General features: G+C 44.8%; 1 protein-coding gene across 4 annotated transcripts in view; it reads left to right on the top strand.

Annotated features, from left to right (window-relative positions):
* The window catches only part of SH3BGRL2 (SH3 domain binding glutamate rich protein like 2), a 68,630-nt gene that overhangs the window by 7,831 nt on the left and 38,963 nt on the right, over positions 1 to 21,836 (top strand). The window contains exon 1 of one of the 4 annotated variants that reach the window (XM_046676478.1): positions 6,817 to 7,202. The exons of 1 other annotated variant lie outside the window; for it this stretch is intronic. In XM_046676478.1, coding sequence (XP_046532434.1) covers positions 7,056 to 7,202 — 147 coding nt within the window. In that variant the 5' untranslated portion in view covers positions 6,817 to 7,055. Of the gene's footprint in view, positions 1 to 6,816; positions 7,203 to 8,165; positions 8,344 to 21,333; positions 21,795 to 21,836 lie in introns of those variants that run through there. 2 more of the 4 variants (XM_046676481.1, XM_046676477.1) reach the window with 2 other exon arrangements.

Below are 21,836 nucleotides of genomic sequence, written 5' to 3'. Positions count from 1 at the left end.
TTGGATCCAGTGGCTTTGGGAGTGGAGGGCTGAGTAAGGGACCCAAGTCGGTGGCTTGCTCGACAGGTTAGTTCAGTGGTATTTGGTGAATGCGAGTGTAGTTTAAGTCAGCAGCTGTTGCTGTGTACCAATTTTTGTATTAAAAACAAAGCGAAGCCAAACAAAAAGCCCAAAGCAACAGAAGCAGCATAGCTTTTCAGTGAGTTTGTTTTCCTCCTGTGGCTTGCACAAGGAGTGGGCGTATGGTCTTCATTCATGACATTCCCTTGGGGTTGAAGCTTACTTTCTCTGCTGTAGTATTTGTGTTCATTAGGACGGGTTCTTTGAGGGGAATGGGCCACTTCCATAAGCTGGGGTCCCCAGTTGACAGGTGTTTTAGGTTGCACTGTCCTTTCACGATAAACTACTTACTAGCCAAAGTAGGTGTCTGGGTTGAATATTTGCTAATTTGTTTAATTCTGGAGATAGGTTATGTTCAACCCAGGCACCCATTCTGCCTCATCTGTGGATGGTCTGTTGTGGGAGGGCAGTGTAGCCTAGTGGGTAAGGCAGGGGCTGAGTCCAAATCCCAGCTCTGCCTGTTGATGAGGGACGTGGCCTTAGGCCAGTCGCCTCTGTGTCATCATTTGTAACAGAGGGATCGTGATGCTGCCTTCTGTCTAGGGTTGCGGTGGGCCTTGAACGAATGAATATTCCTCATAAGGCATTGGCAGAGTGCCAGGTGCATAGTAGTACTCACTGCGTGTTAACTGTTATTTCTATTATATCATTGTTAGCAGCAGGAGTAATAAAAAAATAAAAAATTATAACTTTGGATCATGTAAGATCTTTAATGATCAAAAAAATTATGTACAATACATAGTACTTACTAAGCCGAGGCGGCATGCTGGTATAATTTTAGAGTTTTTAGGAAATTTAAGTATAAAGAGTTTTCTGGTGAAATTTGAATTAATAAGAATGTTACAATTTGAAGTCATTCCCTAAACAAACCACTTAGAGTTCTTCTGTAATTTTTGAACATTTTATAGGTACACAGCATGTTGTGCATGAGTAACTAAACCATATTTCTTCACTGCCTACACAGTGCTTACTATGCAAATAGGCATGATTCTTTGCTGTAAGTAGTACATGATTTTAGAGTCCTGGTTTGATTTAAGGCTTTGCAAACTTGGCAAGTAGATTTCATCCTAAGTGACAGCTCTGATTGATGGATGTTGGCTGCCTGGAGAGCTGGGGAGAGGGGTTTTGGAGCCTGGTCTGGAATCAGCTGGAAAACAAACAGCGTGATTGATTCTTGATGTCTGCCCTGGCACCGGGGGAGGGAGGCCGGGGCTCTGTCAGGTGTTTGCCAGCCCTGTCTTCCAGTCTGTGCACTTGGACTCTGCTTTCACATTTGTGTAACAATGTAGAATATTTTGAGTCTCTGAGTAAGAGCGAGGAGAAATATGAGATACCAGCTTGAATTGATGGATAATATCCTCTGCAAACATCTCAGCTCAAATTTTGGGGGGAAGGGTGGTGGAGAAGGGCCAGGATTTCTGTGTTTAGTGAAGATGAGTGATACTTCCCAGAAAGACAGTGATTATCCCAACCATGAAACCGAACACTGAGTCTTGACGCTTGTGAAATGTAGGCAGAGGGCTTTCAAATCGGGCAGGTAGATGGTCGTAAAGAGATAAGGGGACTTTAGGGAGAAAGGTGCTGGAGATAGGAGAGGGAGCGAGACCTGGAATGGGGGATTCTGGGTGTGCGTGTCCCCTGTGCTGAGCCTCGGAGCACTGGAGGGTCAGGTGAACAGTTAGAGGTTACCTGTGCCCAGCAACGCGGTGGGATTTTCCCTGCCGCTTGTTTAATCCTTACAGCGATCCTACAAACTATGGTTTATTATGCTGATTTTACAGATGAGAATATTGAGTTACAGGGTGATTAAGTAACGTGCCTAGGATCACTTGGCTCAGTGAATCCAGATTCGAACCCCTGTCTTCTGATTTTGTGTCTGGTGCTTTCTTCATTGCCTCCGCTGCTGCCAGAAGAGCCCCTGACTGGAGACCAGTGAGAACCAGAAAGCAGGCTGGGATAACAGTGTGTGAGAGCAAGCTAAAGGAAGGGGGACGGGCAGGGCTGCTCAAGAGCAGATCTGGGGGTTTCCGCTCAGCTGTCAAGCAGGTAATTGTGGGCACAGTGTCTTCAGGGCATGTCAAAGCAGTGGCCTTGCTTCTGCAGAGACTGGTAACAGCTATAAGGAGCATGGGCTGAATCGGAGAGCTAATGTTCATAAAAATAATAGCAGCAACTACATTCACACCATGGACAGGAGGTACTAGGGGCTTTGTGTTTGTTATTTGTATTCCTTAAAGTAACTCTGCATGGTGGCCATCCGTATTCTCTCTCTCCCTCTCTCTCTCTTTCATAGGATAGGAAACCGAAGCTCAGAAACTTTACATACCTTGCCTTGTCATAGGACCCATCAGGTCCAGACACCCAGATTTGTGCCATCCTTCCTCCTAATGGCCGTGTCCCAGAGGAAGAAATCAGAGGGTAAGGAGAAATTAGAGCAGGCAGTGCTTCAAAGGGACTGTTGGATGTCCTGAAACCAGGCATATGATTTGCCTCAAATATAGTTCTCTTGCTGTGAGTGATAAAGTTGAGGAGAACGGACTTGGTGTGTTGGACTGGAGGGAGCAGGGCAGGATGGTAATATGAGAGTAGTAAATGTGCACAGGGTGGCTGGAACCCAGGGATGGGGTCGAGGGCAGAGATATTTAATCTCTTGGGACCTTTTGGGCAACATGAGGTCTCCTGGGACAAATGGTGGTGGAAGTGTCTGCCTTCTTTCTTTCCATCTTGGATCCTAGGTTCCTGGAAGATGTTTTCTCCATGAGCTGATCATTCCCTCTTTCTTACCCTGCAAATAAAGTGTCCTTTGGGTAGAAAGAGTTTATCAGTATATTGCAGCCTTCTGTGGGAGCTCAGTGCAAGAGTGACTAGAAAGTGGGAGTCAGGAGCCAAGCCGAGCTGGAGTCAGGGCTGTTAGTGGTTGGAGGGGAGGGCAGGAGGGCCTGTGCAGGCAGCCACTGTGTGTAAAGAGAAAGATGCAATCAACATACATGGGAAGGTAGGAGGGGCCCACAGGAGTGGGTGTGCAAAGCTGTCGTTCATACGCTTCACTACCTGGTTTAATTGTTCCAAGATCTTTGTGCCTCTTTCATTGGCAGCCATCTCTCTTTCTAAGATCAGGTTCTTTACATGTAATTTACTGGGAGAGCCTTGTAAACTTGGTAGGTAGAAGAAACTTGTGTGATACAAGCAAGGTGATACATGGAAAGAATGTGGATTTTAGGAGCAGAAGACCTGGGTTTGAATTATGGGTTTGGTACCTTAATTAGAGGGTGGCTTAGCAAGTCTTTTAACTTCTCTGGATCTCAGCATCCCCATTTGGAAAGCTATTGGAGCCTAATGAAATGGCAGCCAGTAATGATATTATGAATTTCATGTAAATTTGTCAGCTGTCATTCTCTGGTCTTTTGTGGGTTTTAACCTTTAAATGAGCTATTAAGATTTAATTAAGGAAAAAAATGTTCTTATAATAGGACAGTAGGTCCTGAGTTCGATGGAACAAATCCATGGGCAGACCTGAAACTGACATTGTTTGTTAGAGTTAGTGGAGGCTAGAGGTCATGGTCTGGGTGCAGAGGCTGGAACCCGTTGGATTTTGGTTTAACACAGTGTTTTAAAAGTTTTTTGAGCAAAGATTTTTAAATACTGGGAGATGTCTTTCTCACACACACATATCATCTGAATTTACCAGTCTTCTGGAGACATCTGGAGATCTCTCGACCTGGGTGCCTCTCTCTATCCTGGTGGGGATCCTTTGAAGCTGATCAGCGGTGGCCCCTGCGGGGGCATGTACCCCGGCGGTCTCTACAGCCCCCTCACCTTTCCCACCATCTTCCCAACTTGGAGCCGTTTGTTAGTGAGCTCCGTGATTCTTTTTCTTATAATTGAAAGTCTTTCTTGGCATCTATGTCTGTCAAAAGTGGGAAACCACAAGATTATATTGAGAGGGTTCTGTGTGTTTCATGAAGAATGGGAGCCAGTGAAAGTTTTTTTGTGGAAGGAAGGACATAGTCCGCAGTGGTTATTAGGTGTTTGTTGGCTTCCTTCCTTTGTGTTAATCTCTGACTCCTGTGGGCATTTGAATTTTCAACTTGGTGTGGAAGCAAATTATTGTGGGGGTAAAAGGTGTCTCCTTCCTGTGTGTGCGTGTGCCAGGCTCCCCGTCACTCTGTAGTCGCAGAACGGCTGCTTGAAGTCCTCATACTCGAGGACAGGACTTCCTTGAAAAGCTTAGAAAGAGAGTGGCTCACACCCAGGCCAGGGTTTATCACTGGCATCACTAGTGACGTTTGGGGCTCGGTCGTTCTTTGTTGTGGGGGGCTGTCCTGTGTGCTGCAGACATAGAGCAGCATGCCCTGTCTCTACCTGCTGGGGCTGGTAGCACCCCTGCCCCCAGTTGTGACAACCGACACGTCTCTAGGCGTTCTTGGATGTCCCTGGGGGGCGGAGTCATCCTTGCTTGAGAAGCTCTGCTCTGAGCCATAGTAGCAGAGAGGAGATTCACAGGCTGAGAAGACTCAGCTTACAACTGGAAGGGACTGGAGAGAGCATTTAATTCGTCTTTTTCTTCTCATGAGGTACGAGCTGTTCGCTGACTGGTTCGTGTCTCCGCCGCTGTCCTGGTGCTTCCAGAGCCGTGCGCTGTGGACCGAGTTCTGCACTGGAAGCTGGGAGACTTCGAGTCCGGTTCCCGTGATGCTGTTTAATCAGCTTTGTGCCTTTGGACAGGAGACGTAGCTTCTCTGGGCTTCAGGTTGCTCATTGTGTTGTTACTGTTGTTTTCCACTTGAGATATAATTCACACACCATAAAATTCACCCTTTTAAGTTGTACATTTCGGTGGCTTTTAGCCTATTCACTGTGTTGTGCAACCATCACCACCATCTAATTCCAGAACCTTTCACCGCGGCAGAAAGAAACCCCATGTCCATTAGCAGTCACTTAGCATTTCCTCCTGCCTCTCGCCGCTGGCAACCACTCATCTACTTTCTGTCTCTATGGATTTGCCTACTCCGGGCATTTTGCATAAATGGAATCATACAGTATGTGACCCTTTGCATTTGGCCTCATTTGCTTAGCGTAGTGTTTTCAGAGTCCATGCAGGTTGTAGAATGTATCAGCACTTCATTTGTTTTTGTGACAGAATAATAGTCTATTGTACGGATACACCACATTTCGTTTATTCATTCATCAGGTGATGGATAGTTGGGTGGTTTCCACTTTTTGGCTTTTATGAATAATGCTGCTGTAAAGGTTGGGTGCAAGTTTTTGTGTGACCATGTGTTTGCAGTCCTCTTGGATGCGCACCCAGGAGTAGAATTGGTGGCTCCCAGGGTAACTGTGTTTAACTGTGGGGAACTGCCACGCTGTTTCCCAAAGCAGCTGTCCCATTTTACATTCCACTAGCAATGTATGTGGCTTCTCACGTTCTCCACATTTTCACCAGCACCTGTTATTGACCGTCTTTTTGATGGTAGCCATTTTGGTGGTGTGTGGTGGTACCTCAGTGTGGTTTTGATTTGTCTCACTAATGACTGATAATGCTGATAGTGTTTCTTTTAAAGATCGGCACCTGAGCTAACAGCTGTTGCCAGTCTTTTTTTTTTTTTTCCTGCCTTTTTCTCCCCATATCCCCCCAGTACGTAGTTGTATATTTTAGTTGTGGGTCCTTTTAGTTGTGGCATGTGGGACGCCGCCTCAATGTGGCCTACTGAGGAGTGCCATGTCCGCGCCCGGGATCCGAACCCTGGGCCACTGAAGCGGAGCACGCGAACTTAACCTCTAGGCCACGGGGTCGGCCCCTGATGTTTTTTAATAACTGGTTTAGATCCCTTTTTTAAAGAGCTCTTCTAGCTCTGAATTTTTAATTTTTTCTTCTATTCCATATATAAACCAATACGAGTAACAGAAGTGAATTTTTAGAGGATGTGTATTTTGGAAATTACTTGAGTTAATCAATTTCCATACATGTATGAGTACCTTCTATTGCCCAGTGTGTGGCCGTGTTCAGGATGCAGAATGAGTATATGGCATGATCCTAACCCCCTCATAATCTGACTGGGGAGAAAAGATGAACGGGGAAAATGGAAGACAATCCAGAGTGACATGGAATAAAATGCTAACATGGCCTGTCCTGTAGGTGAGTCTCAAGGGCAGGTGTATTTATTTGAATGAAGACAAAGAAGGTCATAATCAGAGCTAATTAGAAAAATAGCATCTCAGGTTGGGAAGGTGGCTATTGTTAAGATTCTAGAAAATTACACTTAAATGAAAGGCTCCAGTGGAAAATTTTTCTTTTTCAAAATATTTTATATGAGCTTGTGAACTGGAACAGATGTTACCTTCCCTCTTCTTTTTTGTCACAGAAATGAGTTTGATTTGTGTCCCCCGCCGCCCTTCGTGTTAGACCAGATGCCTCCTTTTCCATCGGTGTGTGTTTCCTGTAGTGTGAGAGCAGACACATGGACACTCTGCAGTTAGCTCCATGGTGACATTTTAATAGCTAGCTTGGTTCTAAGAGATAATTAACAGGGATGAGATGGTTAATAATTCACCTTTTGAATTCCTTTTCCATTAAAGGAAAAAAAAAAGCATCATCCTTTTAACGAGACTAAGTCTGTGTGTTAGGTTGAGAAAGCCAAGAAAAACCTCATATCAAGCTAATCAGGAGCTTGTGACCACACTGAATGGATGGAATGCTTCAGAAAACATAAAGGCTGCGAGGGACACGGTTTATTTGACTGCTTCTTAAATAAGTGGCATGAAGAATCTATGTTTTTGGAGATAATTTTACTATAGTGATGTCAGAATTCTAGGACCCCCATGTGGGGTGAAGCTGAAGGACCTGGAACGAGGCAGCGCAGCCACTGAGAGACACTTGGCTGTTGTACATTCCGCAGGGCAGGGGGCTGCCCTTCGCCCAGACAGCCGGGAAGGGAATGGGCCACAACTGTCTGGACCCAAGTGAGGGAGTCGAAGGGGAAGCTCTGAGAGGTGACAGCTGCCTTCTGAAGGCAGAAATGGAGAATGCCAGAAGCACAGCTTTGGGCTCCCTTTGGTATAGAGCAAACCAGCAGACTTTTCACGTAAGTGACTCTGAGAATGTCAGTGCACCACATCAAAGTGCAAAGTGGATCATCCTGCTGATTCCGAGTCGAGAACAGATGAAATCAGGTTTGGCGTGTTTGGGTTTGATGCATTCTGCTCAACAATGCAGGGGCACGTGCTGTGCCTTTTAGAAAGATTGCTGAACTAAAAATAGTTGAAAATAAAGTTATAATAAACTTGCGTTTAAAGGGATGAGCTTTATACAGAAAACCTCAGTCTCCAATTCTGGGAGAAAGTAACTTATTTGCTCCCGACTCTGCCCAGGTTGCAGCTGCTCTTTTCCCTTCCATGTCCATTCTTCCTCCCTTCCACTATCATGCCTGTACCCTGTTTTTCCTCGTCATCCTAGGAGCTGTTTATTTTGTCTTCCTTCTCTTCATATTTCTGATGCTGGGCTTTTGTTCTTCATCTCCACACCACTGTAGCTGCATGGCCTCGCCATGCACCTTCCCCACGAGCACTCCCCTTTTGGCTGCCCTCGTCCTATAGCTGCTCCTCTGTTACTGCCAGTTTCAAGTGGAAGTTGCTGGTTGGCAAGCCCTGTCTCCCCCGCCCCGTTAGACTATGCACCGCATCAAGTTAGAGGCATCGTGTTGTCGCCTGTGTTCCCTTGGTCCTAGGGCAGCCTAGCACATTGCAGGGGCTCCACGAGGTCTCGTAAAACCTGTTGAGTGAATGGTGGCTCCTTAACCCTTTAAAGAGACTTTGATTTTTCTTTGTGCTGGCTCTCCATGCTCTCTCTCTCTCATCCTCCTTTGTTAATTCTTCACTTACTCTTCTGAGTTAAGACGGAATGGAGAATTATGTGGCTGAAGTTCTAGAGAAACTTGAGGTGGAGACGCCAGAATTTGGAGGCATTCTTCTAGAAGGACTTTATCTTGTCTGGAATGCAGGAATTGGGATCATCTGTAGGAGGGGCTAGTGCCTCAGGAGATTTGAGGAAGCTGTGAAAGCTCCTAATGGCTCTTAGTAGGATGAAGCAGGATCTAGTCTCCAGCTGAAGTTAGATAGTTAGAGTTTTTGGCAGACCAGGCACACTAGAGTTGCGCAGTAGCCCAAGGAGGGAGGAGAAAGCTGATGACAGAGCTAGCCCAAGACGAGGCGGGCCCAGGAATGCAGGTAAGAGCATCCAGACTTTCTCTTATAGATAGCCATTTGTGCCTACTATGGAAATGTGAACTAATTACATGATTCCCTGTAAAATGTAATTGTGAGAGTGATCTGCTGTCCCCCCAATTTTCAAACTTAAATAGAAGTCGTTTCTAGATCATCTCCTAGGATCACTTTTCACACAATTGAGGTTGACTGATGTAGAAACAGGAACCACATAGGCCAAAACACCACACGTTGCAGAGCAGCATCTCTGGCCGTTGATAATGGCATAGCCTTTGGCTGAAGTCCTGTAATTGTTGCCTGTGGAAAATACTGTCCTCAGCAAGATTTCCTCTTTGCTGCAGAGGATTTTGACTGTTAGAGCAAGTTTTGCTGGAGCAGCTCTTCCGCAAGTATCCTCTAATTAACAGGAAGCATGTGTGTGAACAGTTGTATATAGTTTTCATAGACAGTCTCGTAAAATAATGACATCCTAAATTCATATTTTATACTTGGCTGACTTTTTTCTTTCAGGAAGCAAACGTGTAATCTTGACAGGGAATGTAAAAACAGTAAAATCAAATCACCCACATCTCTCGTTCCCTGTTTTTGCTAACATTTTATTATGGCTTCACATAGCTAAATAATGTTTAAAATGCAAGTTTTTTAAAAATGCAGACTAAACGTGGTTTAGTACACAGATTGATGGAGACATTAGTTAGAGCCATTTATATTGCATCAAGCAGGTGGGAAGGGAGACGGGTCAGCTCACAGGTAAGTGATGGGCAGCTCCTCTGAAGCTGCCCTCCTGAGTCTCGTGGGGATGTAGGTGCTATAAATCGCACACGGCCTTCATGCTCCAGAGGAAGTTTTAGTGAAGTTGGGAAAAAAGGCACAGATACACACCGCTGTTACCGAACAGTGCCATGCTGTATATCATTAGATGCTGGGTTGGTGGTGACCGTGGGTATAATAAGAGTTTGGTGAAACATATGATCTGGGAGGGAGTGGTTGGTGAAAGTCCGTGTTTCTCAACATCAGCACTCCTGAGGTTTTGGGCTGGATAATTCTTTGTTGTGGGGGCTGTCCTGTGCCTTGTAGAACGTCTAGCAGCGTCGCTGGCCTCTGCCCATTAGATGCCAGTAGTACCCCTCAGTTGTCACAACCAAAAATGTCTCCAGACATTGGCAAATGTCCCCTGGGGGCGGCCAAAATCACCCCAGTTGAGAACCACTGGGTAGGCAGAGTTGAACTGAGCGCAGTGTGGGTTTGGGGCTGAGCCATGAAGAATAAGTAGGATTTGGTAGGATTTGGATAAGTAGAATATGGAGACGATTTTAGTTGAGAGGAACCATTCCTTAAAGACTCAGTCAGTTTCTGGGTCAGTCACTCCTGGAGCAAGGCTGCTCAAAGTGTCAGCTGTTGACCAAACTTTGTTACTGATGTAAGTACTGCAAGTGAGGGTAAGCATTTAGAAACTTTTATAGCAAGTTTACGGAGTAATTTTATTTTATTTTTTTTACTATAATCATGAAAACGTCAGGCTTCTATTTTGTATGTCTTTATTTCATTTTTTCTAGAAATTCGTTTTCTGAAAGTATCAGTCTGTGACAGGTGGAACATTGAGACAACGAGAACAACAGCAAACTGGTCCTTTACCACTGATACTTGAGAAGCATCGAGGCTGTGACCAGACTGGATTTAGGGTACACAGTGGGGAAATAAGATGGGCTAGGGATGGCCCAAGTGGAACATGAAGTCGGACTGGTTTCTGGGATCTCACAGGTGCCTGGTGGACACGTCTTAGGCCTGGTTTGTTGTTAGTGCCATTGAGTCGATTCTGACTCCCACCGCCCCTGTGTACAGCAGAGCAGAACCCTGCGCTGTCTTTTTGCACCATCCTCTCACCTTGGGGAGCTGAATCAGGCAGAGTTCCACTATTCATAGGGTTTTCATGGCCAGTTTTTTCAGAAGTAGGTGGCAGGTCAAACTACTTCTGAGTCTGTCTTAGTCTGGAAGCTCCTCTGAAAACTGTCCACCACAGGTGGACCTGCAGGTATTTGAAATACTGGTGGCATAGCCTTCAGCATCCCGGCAACACGCAGCCAGGTGGTGTGGATCCCTGACCAGGAAATGAACCCAGGCCTTGGTGGTGAGAGTGCTGCGTCTTAACCACTAGACCCTCAGGCCCAGCTCTTACGCCTGGGGGTCAATAAATGTTTTCAGGATGAATGAATGAATGAATGCTTGGAAAGCCTCCAAGCAGAGCAGAATGGACCTAGGAGTAGGGAGGGGGAATCCACTGGATATTTTTGAGATGGGGGTGGCTTTAGGAGGGTATGTTGATGTCCTTTAGCCTGTCTCTGTGGTTTTAGTCTTTTAGCATCTGATTCTCCCCAGTTAGAAACCTTTTCTAATTTCTTGCCCTTGGATGTAATTTGGAACTGATAGTTGCCTATTTGAAACTTGAACTTCTGCATTTTAGACCCTGTGTTCCAATTATGTGTGTCCTTCCCTCTTGGGATTTGTAAACACTTTAATGTCTTTGGCACAAAGTAACTTTTGTGATTATTTGGCTAGGGCTGTGGCCGTCCCTTAAAGGAGTAAAGGAGAGTGCCTGTTGGTTTATTGGTGTTTTCTGTGAGTGGAAGAGGTCCGTGCCCTGGCGTGTTTTAGTGGGGTTGGTGGGTCTGCCCCTGTACTCCTGCTGTGGATTCTTGTTTGGATCCGTGGGTCGTGTTGCTCTGAGCTTGAGGAGGCTGATTGCTTGACCATGGCCGTGGGCCTGTGCTTGTGTCTTCTCTAGAAGCTCGAAAAACTTCAGCTTCTGAAATTCCATCTGCCACTTACTTTTTAATCACTCTTCTTCTTTCTTTGAACATATTAAGCGTACTTATTTTATATTCTGTATCTGATAATTTCAGTATCTGAAGCATTCGTGGGTCTGGTTCTCCATTCCGTTTTTGCAGCTCTGGCTTACGAGGCATTGTGTGTTTCCTGGAATGCTTAAGTTTTGAATATTAACTGCTTCCTTGCTAGTATCTTAAAACTAATTGCTTGAAATAGCATATGGAGCTTAAGCCTTTGTATTTTCGTTTGGGATGATATTATGGGACATGAGTTCTTGGTTTCCCAACTCCTAAATGGAAATCGTTTGGCAGAATGGAGAAGTGGATGTTGGCTGCTTGTTAGGAGATCTGGATTCTAGTCCTGACTGCTGCTCTTTACTTAGGGAATTATTTTGGGTAAGTTCCTTAACTAACCTCTCTGTGTCTGTTTTATCATTTTGTAAAAAAAAATAGGTCGGCAGGTCATTGAATAGTTGTAGGACAAGTGAATCCTTTCGGGACCGTGGTCTAGGCGCTGGCAATTTCATGTCCCTTGTTTTCTGCACCTTCATTTGCTGAGGTAGTGTGCAAGGTACTTTAATGTCAAAGAGGATAGGAAATGTTCCCTACCCTCCAGAATTTAAAATTACTTGACTAGACAAGACCCAGTAGCTCTTAGACACAAAATGAATGTGGGCAGCATGTTCTGTGGAAGTTGAGAGGAAGTAGGTGGAGAATATTCTGGATTGGGGTGGTACTATATGAGAGGTGGGCTTCAAGTCGGGCCTTAAGTCAGGGGAAGCAAGGGTCAGTCAGTGTGGTGAGGAAGTAAGTATATGGAAAGGAGAGGTGGGAGGTTATGTGGAAAAGTTGACACCTCAAATGCCAGTCCCACACCCCTTAGCCGTTCCCCCGTGCCCCCATGCTCCGGACTCCAGCCCTAGACAACCGCTAATCTGCTTTCTGTCTATGGATTGGCCTGTCCTCTGGACGCTTTATATAAATGGAATCTTACAATATCTGGTCCGTTCTGACTAGCTTCTTTCCCTTTAGCATGTTTTCAAGGTTCGTGTATATTGTGGCATGTATCAGCACTTCATTCATTCTTATGGCCGCATAGTATTCCATTGTATGGATGTGAAATGCAAATTCTTGAGCGCCACCCAAGTCTTACTGAATCAGAAACTTTCCACAGTCTGTGTCTGGCAGGCCCTCCAGGTGACCTGGAACAGTTTACGGGGTTGAGAGCAACTGCTGCAGGGTGAGTGGGAGAGAGGCATAAAGCTGGAGAGGTGGGCCTCGTGGGCCTGGGCACGGATGTTTACCCTCAAGGATAATGGGAAGTTACTGAAAGGTTTTTAAACAGAGATATGAAACCACTAGGTTTATACTTTTTTTAAAAAAAAAAAAAATTCATTTTAGCTTCTTTGTGAAAAGTGGTTTTAGGGGAATCTGACCAGAAGAGGATGCGGAAACTGTAGACCAAATTGCGGAAACTGTAGACCAGATTTGGTGGCTTGGCTGTCACGCTCAGGCAAGGTGGGGGTGACATGGAGAAATGTGGGTGGGTTCAGGAGAAATTTTGAAAGCAGAAACTTGGTGATTAATGACTTATGATTAGTTGTATCATCAGGGAGAGTCTAAGATGAAATCCAGGTTTCTGGGTTGGGCTGGTGAGTGGGTGGTGGTACCATCACTAAGACTTGTAGGTTTTCTGGTTTTCTAATATGTGGGTAAATATTAGTCACCTATTCCTCCCCCTAGAGTCTCCTCCTTCAGGCAACCCCCAGAGACGACATGTTGGATGACATTTGAGCATATGCTATGTGGAGAACACTCTTGGGAGATAAGCAACACACATCTGGAACCATAAGTAACATTAATATTAATGTGTGTAACTATTTAAAAATAAAGAATATGTATGTCTGAAAAGGTGGAAAATAAAGGTATTGCCGAAGTGTTGAGCACTCAGGTGTGTGTAGAAGTCTTTCCAAGCAAGGGACGTTTACATAATTTAGAGAGAAGAGATGGAGTGTTCCATGAGAGGAGAGAAGAGATTTGAGGTCGTGGTCAGTTGTGGAAGGGCCTGTGGAGTGAGCTGAGGTGCTCTGGCTGGAGGGGTGTCGTCCAGCACACCTCAAGATTCCAGGATTCTAAGGTGAGATGGAGACAGGGCATGGCTGGTGAGAGGCCTGGAAATCTACGAGCAGGAGAGTGCAGAGCTGTCTTTTTAAAACATTTTTTATCATGAGCCAATGAGGAATTGGGAAGTTCGGACGGGCAGTGATACATGCTTGAGAAGAACATTCTGGTCAGCTTTTAGATGGGAGTGTGCAGGGCGGTCAGATTCCTGGAGGTATGGCTAGCAGCAGGATGGGGGCTGCAGAAGGGGCAAAACAGGCAAGATAAGAGGAGGAGTGGAATTTTCAGGACTTGAGAGCTGAAGCCAAAAGAAGGAGGTGACTTCCTGGCTACTAGGAAACTGGGAGAGGATATGACTGTTGTAGCTCGTGATGGAGGAGTTGAGGAGAGAGGACAGCTGTGGAAGACACTGGTTTTAGTTTTTTAACATGAACAAGTAGTTACATGAGATTAAACATTTAAGTATAGTTTTGAAAAATAAAGTTATTAAATTTGAGGTGTCAGATTGTATAGACCCCTTTATCTTTTAAATTTTAATTGTCCTACTTAGCTGTCTTTTAAAATTATACCAAGAATTAGAAGCAAATATTGCTTCAGCAACCTATGATCCAGAATGTGAAGGGAGTTGACTAAGCTATTCTGAAAATATTGGTTCCCAAGCAGAAAATCCTTACAGGGAAATTTTCCTTAGTGGTGGGTGGGAAGAGTCAGGGCAGCGGCAGCCTCTCTTTGATCTCTTGTGAAATACTTTAAAGTCGAGAACAGTAGACCATGAAGTCGGACACCTGCCTGAGTTTCAGGGAACTAAATGAGGTGACTGGATTTAATTACATATTAACTTCTTGATCTTAATCTGTAATTCCAAAAGAGAGACAACTGAGTGTGACTCAGAATAGAAAGGAGTTTAAATTGATGTTGGTTATCAGTTTAAAAATACACCAGGAGAGACTGTAAGCCCTAGGGGACATTTGTTAATTCCTGTTTGCTTGGCTGAAATCTCTGGTTCCTCCTGTTCCACTTTCTGGTTTTGACGTTAGCATTCCTTTTCTCCGTTCTTGTGTGCAGCAGAGATAGGAGAGTCAAAAGGGAACTCTCGGGAACACACAGCAGTGAAGAGCCCTGCTCGTTCCTGGGTTTGCCCGTCTAGACGGGGCAGGTGCGCTCCATTCTGTGAGTGACAAGCGTCTGTCCCCCAGTGTGCACAAGGGACCCCTGTCTGCCCTCATCACTTTCAGTCTGCTTTAGCCTGCTTCTCAGTCGGGGATGGAAGTATGGCCATGTTAGCCTGGGTGGAAAATGCACTCTCACAGAGCATATTTGGCTAGTGCGACAACATTGTGCTCATATCTCGGGGGAACCCATTCTCACTAAAGGGTATCTTCCCAGGAAGTGGGTCCTCTCTGTGTTTGAATCCAGTTTATAGTTCGGGCACTGTCTGTGCTTTGACTCTTGACTCCCCGTAACTCATAGCTTTCTTGGTCGAACTAACGTAAGGCAGAGGCAAGTGAGTCCCCCCGTGCCTAGCACAGTGCCTGGCACCTGCTAGACCCTCCAAATGTCCTAGTGGAATGGGCGTGGAGTTACTAGACCCAGGCATTCCCAGTAACTAGCGGAAGAGTATGCTTGTTGAAGAAGAGAATAGCTGATGAGGTTTGTGGCCTTAGAATAACAATTATACTCATAATGGTCACTAACGGGTTGACCTCTTTCAGTGTGCCCTGGTCTAGAACTCTGTGAGCGTTGTGTCATTTAATTTTCATTGCCACCCTCGGAGCTGAATTATGATCTGCATTTCACTGATGAGGAAACTGAGGCTTTGAGAGAATAGAACTTGCCCAAGGTGACCCAGATCTGCCCCTTTCTGACTGTTGGGGACTAGAACATAAATCAGAGCTAAGTGGCCCAAGTGAGGATCAGGCCACTGCCCTTGGCATCATTACCAGAGTGTTCTAACCATCATGAAAAAGTCAGAGATGAAGCAGGGTCCCACGCAGACGTCAGAGCCAAGCTTGTGGTGGCCAGACTCACCTCCTCACCTTTGCAGCATCCCTGCTTTAGTGCCACCAGACTGAGCACAGGAGGGTGCTGGTTCAATAGTGTGTATGTGTGTGTGTGCACACGCACACGCGTGTGTGTGTGTTTGTAAGAAGGTTTTCATTTAGGTTGGTTATTTTCAGAACATTGTTAAGTTGTGGACTTACAGGCGGTTCTCTTGTCATGCTGAGTCATTAACAAGTGGCACGTTGTTAGTAGAAACAGGAAAGTGCGGAGGAGGAAGTGGATTAGGGGGTTGACCTTGTGACAACAAAGTTTTTGTTGTTTTTATTTTAGCTGTCAAGTTTGAGGTGAATGGGACATTTAATCTTAAATTTCCAGCAAGACTTTGAAACTGTGGGATTGATCCTTGTGAAAGATGCCAATTTTGAAATGCAAATTTTGGATATCTCTTTTTTTTTTTTTCCTGAGGAGGATTCTCCCTGAGCTAACATCCCTTGCCAGTCTTCCTCTTTTTTTTCCCTCTTGAGGAACATTAGCCCTGAGCTAACATCTGTGCCAATCTTCCTCCACTTTGTACGTGGGTCGCTGCCACAGCATGGCTTGACGAGTGGTGTAGGTCCACACTGGGGATCTGAACCCGGGGATCTGAACCAGGGCTGCCGAAACAGAGTGCGCAGAACTTTAACCACTCAGCCTCGGGGCTGGCCCCTTGATATATCTTCCTAGAGATGATAGTTGAAGTCATGGAAGTATATGAGGTCTTCAAGGGCAAAAGTATTAGTAGGACGAGGAACAGATTATAAAGGATATTGCAAGCCATTGTGATGACTCAGGTCAGTTAGTACATGCTTCTATTCCTGTCTCCCCGCCTCCAGATTTATTACCATGTCTCTTTTATGTTAACTTGTAGAAAATCTGTTATCATATAGTATACTTCTATATCTACAGTGAAACTGGCTAGTTTTCCAGGATTTCTGTATCAGTCTGGAATTTTCCCGGTCATAAGTATGCTAGAATGCTTCTAGACGAAGAATATCAAGATTTAAGCCATACTTTTAGAAAAGATGGTGGGAATTTTTTCCCGTCTTTTTGCTGGTTTTGCAAAATAAGAATTTATAAACTGACTTTTGAGACCTAGTATAGGAAGAAAGGGACTGAGAAATTAGACTAATAGAATTTAATATTTCTCAAATGTTTGGAACAGAGATTTACCTTGTGGCTTGAAAGTTATTTAGACATATTTTTACATTATAAAGGAAAATAACATAATCTTGTGCATTTGCATATCTACATTTCTCCTGGTCCCCACAGTTCTCTAGTGCAGTGATCTGCAAAGTTTTTTGATCAAATATCCTAATAATAAAAATAATCCTTTGAGCATTTTTCCCCAATCTGTGTATATTTTAAGTAAATTCTATGAATATGTTGCTATACTAATAAAATGTCCACAAAATAGCAATTATAAGATGATGGGATACAGTGGAAACAATATTCCTAATTTTATTTTTTAATGATAAAAATTTCTCTTTCTCTCATCAAAACCAGTTTTTCTTAGAACAATGAGAGCTGACTACCAATACTATAATTTGAAGGCCTGCTCTTAATAGTTGTCATTGTTGAAAGCGTACCTCCCCAAAATACGTAGATGTCAATGGAGAATGAGCATCATTCAATTAAAGAACAGTGGTAATCATTTTTCTGATCCCATTATGCAAAAGTGGTTAAAATTTTTATAGTTAAAATCATAGTCTTCCCCAATGTCAAGTAATTGCTCCTAAAAACCAACTGAAAGATGTTATATTTTTACATTAAAAAAACTCACTGAAAATTTTCGTTTGAAAGACGATTAGAAAATTTTATTTCTAGGTTTTCATAGTGACAATTTTTTTCCCCTTTTTTGGGTGCAGAAGATTGGCCCTGAGCTGACATGTGTTGCCAATCCTCCTCTTTTTGCTTGAGGAAGATTGTCCCTGAGCTGATATCTGTGCCAGTATTCCTCTGTTTTGTATGTGGGGTGCCACCAGTGCATGGCTTGATGAGCGGTGTGTAGGTCCATGCCCGGGATCCAAACTCATGAACCCCGGGCTGCCAAAGCAGAACGTGCTGTACTTAACCCCTATTCCTCCGGGCTGGCCCCTCAAGGTGACCATTTTTTTATGGACAGCAAACATTGTTCTCAGTAACAAAATAATATCAAACATTTCCTAAAATCCGTGTTCTAAAGTAGTTACTTGATAAAGTATCACCTTCACCTTGAAGGGATGAATCAAGAAAGGAGAGAGAGAGAGTATGTGTGTGTGTGTGTGTGTGAGGGTGTCCATGTGTTGTAATATCTGGTAGGTAGCTTCCTGCTGATGTCATTTGTCAACATGAAAAAGTCAGCACATTTGGAATAGTTTTCTTTTTTAATAAAAGAAAATCTCTAGAACATACTTGAATTTCCAGTGATAGGATAATGTTCTAAACATTAGTGTATTTAATATAATTTATGCATGCAATGACTAGGAAGATTATAAAAACAGAAAACATTTGTAATGCAACCAAAAGATCCCACCCCAAATATCTGTGTTACTATGGCAACTGTATAAAGTATATTTGTAAATGTTGAATCCTCGTAAGGTAATATGAAAAGTAATTACTTCAGGGTGATGACATTATGGCTTTTTTTTTAATAAGAAATTTTTAAATTGAAAAGATGACAACATTATCAACGTGGAGAAAAGAAACCAATGCAAGTTGGTTAGGAAAACAGGACCAAAAATGTTGACTGGTTCAAAAGAAAATATGTTGAAAGTGTTTATTCAAGCTCAATAGTGTTCATTTGTTTAATACAAACATATTGAATGCCTAGTGGGTACCAGGGACTGTGCTGATGACACGGAAAGAAAGAAAAAGCTCAATCTTCTCCATCATGGAAGTTGTATTGCTTTAATTTACAACGTATAATAACGGTTCTTTCAAATACTGCCCTGTATTTCATAGTCCATCTTTCTGACACTGATTCCATAAAACTCAAGTTTCAATCTCTTACAAGACAGCCTCTCTCACTGTTATCTTTGGCTTGGGAACCTGGTGTTTGCTTTCTAGTAAGATAAACTGAAACAGACACCAGAGACGGAGTCCTTTATGTGTAATCTCATGTTTAGTTAAACAGCGATAGAATGTTGACAGCAGATGGCTTTTGGGGCTTATTCCACACCTCTGCCCTACGCCCAACAGTGAGTGTTTTAATTAGGAGTGTGTTCATCTGCACGTAAGAGAGAACCTGCCTAACGTGAGCTTAAAGAAATACTCAGAGTGTTTGGGTCTCTGCTGCTGACTCTGGAGGCTGACTTGTTCAGGGTCTGTGTTTCTGGGATTTTCTTGGCCTTTTCCTGATGCTGGTGGCCTCACTGCCTCTGCGCCCCTAGCCCTCACACTGGGGTTCCAAGCAGGAAGGAGGAGGAAGGGCAGGGACGAGGACCCCCTTAATCCATCTGCTGCAGCAGGAGAGCAAAGCCTTGTCCAGAAGCTCCACCCAGAGGACTTTGGCTCACACCTCAGGGGCCAGATCTGGTCACATGGCTGCCCCAGCTGCAGGGTGGCTGGGCGAAGAGGAGGTGTAGTTTTCCAGCCTTCAGAGAAGAGGTGGGGAAGAGCTTTGGGGTGACCAGTCTGGTGTCTGCCACAATGCTTTGTGCTATTTGCGTCCTCTTTATGACAGTATAATGCTGAGTGAGTCCAGCAGGGAGGTATTAGTTAAAGAATTTGCCATGGAATTATACATCTTTGATGTACCCTGCTCTCTTCCTGAGCATTCCTGGGGTCAGCCCTTTGCTCCTGTTTTAGTTGAGAGGACCCTCCCCGTCTCTTGGTCCAGTCCAGCCCCTCCTTGTAAATTTGGTCGAGTTATGAGAAAACTCACCCTTTCTGTTCTCTTTCCTCTGACTGTCTCTGACCTTTTCCACATGAGATTCGTAAAATGGCCTAATCAGCCTTACATCCACCTCAAGTCAGAAAAAGAAAACTGTGTCTGAAGTGTGAAAGTAGGTGACATAAAGAACAGTTGCATCGAATTCCTAAAGCCTTTGAAAGTACCCAGGATCACTTTATATTTTTTGCAGAAGGCCGCATCTAGGGCAAAGAAGGAAAAGCTGATGTGTTTGAGTGAATGAAACAGGTTGAGCAAGTGTCTGTTATTGCTTAGCTCTTTTCTTATTTCATCCTCCAGTGAACCTGGGACAAAAGATTTTGGGTCCACTTCACAGATTTGGAAACTAAGGCCAAGAGGGAAGCCCAGTAATTTCTCCAGGGCTCCTCAACTGACAGCACCAGGATTAAAACCAGGACAGTCAAACTCGAAGATACATACTCCCCCTGCCCCACGCCGAGTTTTCCTTGTTTTTCGTTTGTGTTTCATTTGCTTTAAACTTGCTTTCCCACAGTTGCTCATTAAATCTCAATTAAAAAAACAAACCGTATCTTATTCAAATAGATTGTGTCTCTTTATTTACTAGCGACTCCCAAGGTCCCAGGGTGCAGCATCCGTGCTGTACACCCCAGAATTCAAACATGACAAGACATGTCTGGAAGCCTCTGGTAGGAATCTGACAGGGCTGCTTAATTCCGTTAAGTTGACTGGCAGCTTTCTGGGAAAGAGCTAATGCTACAGGGGGAGAGAGAGAGGAGGAGTGCAGGTTTACTTAAAAGTGCCGCAGAGTCGGAGGTGAGTCGAAGTCAAGTGCCATGTGACTGTTTAGCTTGTCCTCCGATCCAGGCCCAGGGCTTCCTGGAGCCAGGAGGCAGCCGGTGAAAGAGCCGCAGCCTCTTCGCTGAGATTTCCATGGGTCACTGAGTGTTCGTGCCACGTCAGCGGATCCAGCAGCACCAGCCCAGGCAGCTCAGCAGGCACCTGTGGGGGCGGGTCCCCAGGGTTTGGGTGCAGGCAGTGGGGTCCTCAGCACATCTGGGTCTTGCAGGGGTTTGGAGTTGGAAGGGTAAAGGTTTTACTGTCTTTGTTCCTGCTATTATAACAAAATACCACAGACTAGGTGGCTTATAAACAACAGAAATTGATTTCTCACAGTTCTGGAGGCTGGCAGTCCAAGATCAGGGTGCCAGCAGGGCGGGTTCTGCTGAGAGCCCTCTTCTGGGCAGAGACCTTGGACTTCTTGCTGTGTCGTCACGTGGGAAGGGCCAGGGGAGCTGTCCAGTCCCACTCCTGAGGGCTCTGCCCGTATAGCCTGATGACCTTCCATAGGCCCCCACCTTGTGACACCATCGACTTGGGGGTGTTAGGTTTCAGGATACGAATTCTGGGGGGACGCATTCAGGCCATGGCACCTACACACGCATTGCCCAAGGAGCTTGCTTCAGAGCTCCTGCAGATGCGTGGGGGCGGGCTGAGGATGAGCGAATCCTGTGACAGCCGGTGGGAGCAGAGGCAGTACTAACGTATTCGCTTAATTCTCAGTCGCCATCAATTTGCAAATATCTCAACAAGTTAATGAAAACATTTGAGCCAGACAAAACACTACGTTATGCACTTGCAGTTTTTAAAATGAACTGACAACAGCATTTATTTAAACATAAAATTACATACAACTTCTTCAATATCATTGTCAATGTTAGAGGTGAAGGCTTTTTCGCATTCAGGGGTCTAGAGATTCTTCCGCATTATTTTGGTTATTTACAGTTACGTGTAGCATTCTAGATACACTGCTTTTTATTTTCTTTTATTATTATTATTTTTTGAGGAAGATTAGCCCTGAGCTAACTGCTGCCAATCCTCTTTTTGCTAGGAAGACTGGCCCTGAGCTAACATCCATGCCCATCTTCCTCTACTTTATATGTGGGACGCCTACCACAGCATGGCTTGCCAGGCGGTGCCATGTCTGCACCCGGGATCTGAACCAGTGAACCCCGGGCCGCCGAAGCGAAACGTGCGAACTTAACTGCTGTGCCACCAGGCCGCCACCCCTGCTTTTTAAAGTCATACAGCTTTAACATTAAGTGAGAAATGCTGGTGTTTGATCTACATTCCTGTTTGGCTAAACTTGTTAGTTACATTTGTTCCTAAATTCAGTTAGCCATTCACTTTGGTCTCTTGAACATCACCTGGAAATCTTCGATGTCCAGCATCGCAGTGATAACTCTTTAATCCTTCATTTCAGTTAATATTCACTGAGGCCTCCTGCAGACCAGTCCCTGTGCTTACAGAACTCACACTGTGGATAGAGATGACATAAATACAAGTACACTGATAAATTAATAAAATTTTGGTAAATTTCGACCGTAAAACTTCAGCTGAAGCCGTCCGAGAGGGCTCTCCAAGGAGGCGATACTTCCGGTGTCTCCTCCTGGATGACGAGAGCCAGCACTGCTGCTGCGCTGCCCTGCTGTGAGAGTCCCGTCCTTGGACAACTGTCTGCTGAGTGGCAGCTGTGTACCGGAAGCCGTTCTAGGCCGCGGAGATCCAGCAGTGCACAGAGCAGCAGATGGATCCCCTGCCCTTGTGCAGCTGATTTTCTGGTAGCAGGAGATGGACAAACACGTAAAGCATCCAGTGTGTCG

This window comes from Equus quagga, chromosome 11 (genome assembly GCF_021613505.1).
Source record: "Equus quagga isolate Etosha38 chromosome 11, UCLA_HA_Equagga_1.0, whole genome shotgun sequence".
In the NCBI taxonomy this organism is placed as follows: domain Eukaryota; kingdom Metazoa; phylum Chordata; class Mammalia; order Perissodactyla; family Equidae; genus Equus; species Equus quagga.
Note: the sequence above shows the minus strand (reverse complement) of the source record. Positions and strands in the feature narration are given on the sequence as shown.